General features: G+C 37.6%; 1 protein-coding gene across 1 annotated transcript; it reads right to left on the bottom strand.

Annotated features, from left to right (window-relative positions):
- Positions 1–275: 275 nt before the first annotated feature.
- On the bottom strand, positions 276–3140 carry LOC134793906 (nematocyst expressed protein 3-like). The gene is made up of 3 exons (XM_063765620.1): positions 2749–3140; positions 1403–1588; positions 276–813 (listed from the first exon to the last, which is right to left on the bottom strand). The coding sequence occupies exons 1-3, from the start codon at positions 2904–2906 to the stop codon at positions 276–278; spliced, it is 882 nt and encodes a 293-aa protein (XP_063621690.1). The 5' UTR covers positions 2907–3140.
- Between the last annotated feature and the right edge of the window lie 748 nt (positions 3141–3888).

The following is a 3888-nucleotide window of genomic DNA, read 5'->3' as shown; positions in this document are numbered from 1 at the left end:
TAAAACATTTTTTGGTAGTCCTTTGAAACATTTTAGACATCATAAGATCGTCTTACAATATTCTACTAGTACGACTAAATGATGACAGCGTTTCTTAATATCATGTCATGACAGATGGTAGTAGGTTTTTAATTTGTACAATTCAAAAAGTTTATCATAAATTATTCAACCTGTCCATTGTTACTCTACCATTTTAAAAAATCCACACCTAAAATATACATGTCGACATCCATTAGAAGCATGCCATTTGGTATAAAACATATTTTTGGATAGGCTTAGGCAGCAGTGGTAGAGGCAGCTTCAGTGGTAGACGCATCAGCGCTAGTAGAAGAGGGCTCTTCTGAAGTAGCTGGGGTGGTAGCATCAGCAGACTTAGTTGTCGCTTCAGCCGGCGTGCTTGCTTCACTAGCATCTGTGGCTTCGCTACTAGCACTGGTAGTGCTTGCATCAGTTGTGCTAGGTGAGGCTTCGCTGGCATTTTCACCAGACGCTTCGCTTTCTGTTGTCTTGGCAGTTTCAGTGGTTGAAGCTTCAACTGGAGCAGACGCGGGGGCTACTTCTTGTTTCTCGCTCTTTTGTTCAGGAGCGGGTGCGGCAGCAGCTTTAGGTGCGGGGGCCGCAGCAGCCTTAGGTACAGGGGCTGCAGCAGCCTTAGGTGCGGGTGCCGCTGCAGGCTTAGGCGCTGATGCGGAGTTTGCACTGTCAGCCGCATTTAATTTTTCAGCTGAAGAACCGGCTGCTGCGGCCGCGGCTACAATTGACGGGGCAATGTGATCGCCAATTGGTCTGAAGCCATTTTCATCGGCAATGTACCTGTTTCACAAGAAAAAAACGTTATCTTGACGTCTCATTCACCCGTTGACTACTATCAAGAATATGTCATAATATTAATATTTAATTAAAATAGCTTCCTATTAAGGCGGCCCATGTTCACTTTTGACTCTTCGATTTGGTAGATTGAGTTTCAAATTACATAATTTAAATATATTAAGTATTCATAAATTCCAGATAACCAACTTGTTGTTTTTTACACATTTTCTGGCATACTTTTTTTGCATAAAATTAAAAACTCACAACTTGAACTGAAATACACTAACTTAGTGATTCAACTCAACAAGGATTTTAGCACCTAGGTAGCACGAGTAGCATCTTTCACGAGATGGCGCCATTCTTCTCTATTCCAAGCCACTACTACCATCTAGAGTCCGTTTAATTTAAACTAACGTGTGTATTCAAAAGTGTAGGAGCGCCACCATAAAATTTAAATATATAAATTTGACATTTATAGTCATATTTTCATAGGAATTACGTTCTGATTGTGCAGACTTAGCTTCGTCGGAATCTAGTTGAGTATTTCAGTCTAAACTTTAATGGTTATGATGACCAATTGTAAATGTCTTACCTGACACTGATGACAGTGCCATCAGGCGCGGTGTAGGAGTAGGATCCCTGCTGCACGTGCACCTCATTGCTCTCCTCGCTCTCTCCACCCTCATTGCTGTCTCCCGCCGCTGACCGCCCCTGTGCTTTCGGGAGAACTTTGTCGTACGAAGTTTCTTCACGCTTGATCCCATTGCCAGTTTCGTAACTGTAGAAAAATAGTTTTTTTATTATTTTTGATTGCACGGGCCTATAAACCCCGTTCTTTTGATAGACTTGAGTGGGGATATAGATCCAACACGTAGAGGCCCTTTGCAGAGCTTGTAGAACGCCTACTGGAACATTATTATTTAGGCTATTTTGTTTAGTTCAATCCAATATTAGGCTTACAGACTCATACAACGTGAATAACAACAGTCTTCTCTGGTAATTAAAGAACTTAGATTTTTTTAAATATTCTAAAATTATACACTAGTATATGTGGAGGACGAAAATGTCTCGCATTTAAAATAAATAAATATAATAAATAATTTAGCCTATATGGGTCAAACAGATCACTGTGTTATGTCTTTCCTGTAGACATAGACATACACAAGAGTTAAGGGCTATAAAGGTTAATTTTCTTATTTAACCCTTATCCACGTGAAAAGGTCCTCCTTTTATTTAGAGAACCATGATAAAATCATTGCTTACATGCCCACAAGCTGTTAACTATTGCCTACAGGAGAGAAAAATGTACTGTTCGCGATAACACACTAGTTTTCTCTCCTGTGGGCAATAGTTAACAGCTTGTGGGCATGTAAGTAATGATTCTCAAGCATGAGAGGGTCTCGCATTTAAACTTAACTAAGCACTGATTAGTAACCAGCCCTACATCGATTTGATAAAAACAATAACTACAAAATATGTACATAGAAGTAAGAAGACGAATGCATTACTGGCATTTCGAAACCCATTTGCATTAATAATGACGAACAATTTGTATGATGAGACAAACACCTACTAAGGTATTGTTTCAATTTAGATGAGGCAATGCACAATACATTTCGCATACGGTATTATTATTATTCACAGGTAGATTTATAGATACATTATCGAATATATCATTTAGAGTAAATACTATATAATGATAGAGTTACAATGATTGATTGACTTGCTAGGTATCTACTTAAAGTCTTAAAGGTAAAACTTCACTTTTGTATGAGTATAATTTTTTTTAAGGAAATTTATATCCAGGCTTTATTTATTTGTTGTTTAAATAAGCCTTTTTTTTAATAACATAATAAAAACACTAAAAACTTATAAATAAAAAATTAAAATCCAGGCTTATATCATTTTAAATCACTGAAGAATGTAATGATTACTTACCTGAATTTGTACGTTCCATTATTTTCTAACTCTTCCGACTGTGAAACAATAGGAATGACTGTAGGCTGCTGCTTCTCTAGCGGCACGACATCGGTCGCCGCGGGCGCTGCCCTCACGCTGCCCACCGCCAAACACACGAAAACCAATTTACAATACATTTTTACCTCACTCACTAACTCACTGATGAATGATACTCCAGACTCCTTCGCCACCTATATGTAAGGCTCATCTATTTGCACTACCCTCCCCCCGCCTTCCGGTGGTTCCTAAACGTACGCTAAATACTTCAGCCTTAGCACTTGACTGATGTGTTCTTCGAAAAATTGCACAATCGTCGAGGTGTCAACAAAGGTGACGATCCTGCGTGATTAACAAGGTTTATTGGCTCGCTGAAAACAAACCGTTATTAGAAATTCCTAGAAATCAAACAAACAAACAAACAAACAAAATTTACTTTATTAATGTAGGCCTAGCAACAAGCTCTTATGAATCGTAATTAATCTTAATCTAATTATCAGAGCAATTTATTGATGTTAGTATTTAGTAGTTTTAAATTATGAGATACTAAGGTAATAATATGGATTCTTTAATTACGACTCAAAACACAACTGTTTTAAAATTGTAATCACCGTATGTGTGTAAATCACAAACTGTTTAACCCTTTTAGAACCGCAATGAAGAACATAATTACAACGTCATTTTAATTGCTTCTGTAGCCATTTATCCCACACAAATGCTTAATTTTGCAGCGTACTATCACACATGCCCACGTATATGCTGACTGTTTGAACACAGCCAAGCATGGCATATATACGGACTACAGTTACTAACCTATCTAATTGTTGTTGTAGCAAACACAACAGACGAACAAAGAGAAGAAATGCAGCATAAATCTTTACACTTATTATTTTAAATATTTCGAGAACCCTAAGCTCCTCCTCAGATTTGCCATACTTCCGACACTAATACACAATGCAAAACGCTTTTGTTCTGTAAAAAATGTGTTAACTCCTTTATTACTGCATTTTAACTTGAGTCGGCAGAACAGCTATGTTACTAAGTGGGCCACATACTTAATTAGCATATATTGTGCGGCGTGACAAGTTTGGATGTCATAAAATACTTGTTTTTAAGTATATT

The sequence above is a fragment of the Cydia splendana genome, chromosome 9 (assembly GCF_910591565.1).
Source record: "Cydia splendana chromosome 9, ilCydSple1.2, whole genome shotgun sequence".
NCBI lineage: Eukaryota > Metazoa > Arthropoda > Insecta > Lepidoptera > Tortricidae > Cydia > Cydia splendana.
Note: the sequence above shows the minus strand (reverse complement) of the source record. Positions and strands in the feature narration are given on the sequence as shown.

What these genes read in the sequence shown, in the direction of transcription:
- LOC134793906 (XM_063765620.1), bottom strand. Translation starts at nt 2,906, where the DNA reads ATGTATTGTAAATTGGTTTTCGTGTGTTTGGCGGTGGGCAGCGTGAGG. An exon ending in AATGGAACGTACAAATTCAG is followed by an intron (nt 1,589 to 2,748) that starts GTAAGTAATCAT and finishes ATTTTTCTACAG; the next exon opens with TTACGAAACTGGCAATGGGA. An exon ending in GGCACTGTCATCAGTGTCAG is followed by an intron (nt 814 to 1,402) that starts GTAAGACATTTA and finishes CTTGTGAAACAG; the next exon opens with GTACATTGCCGATGAAAATG.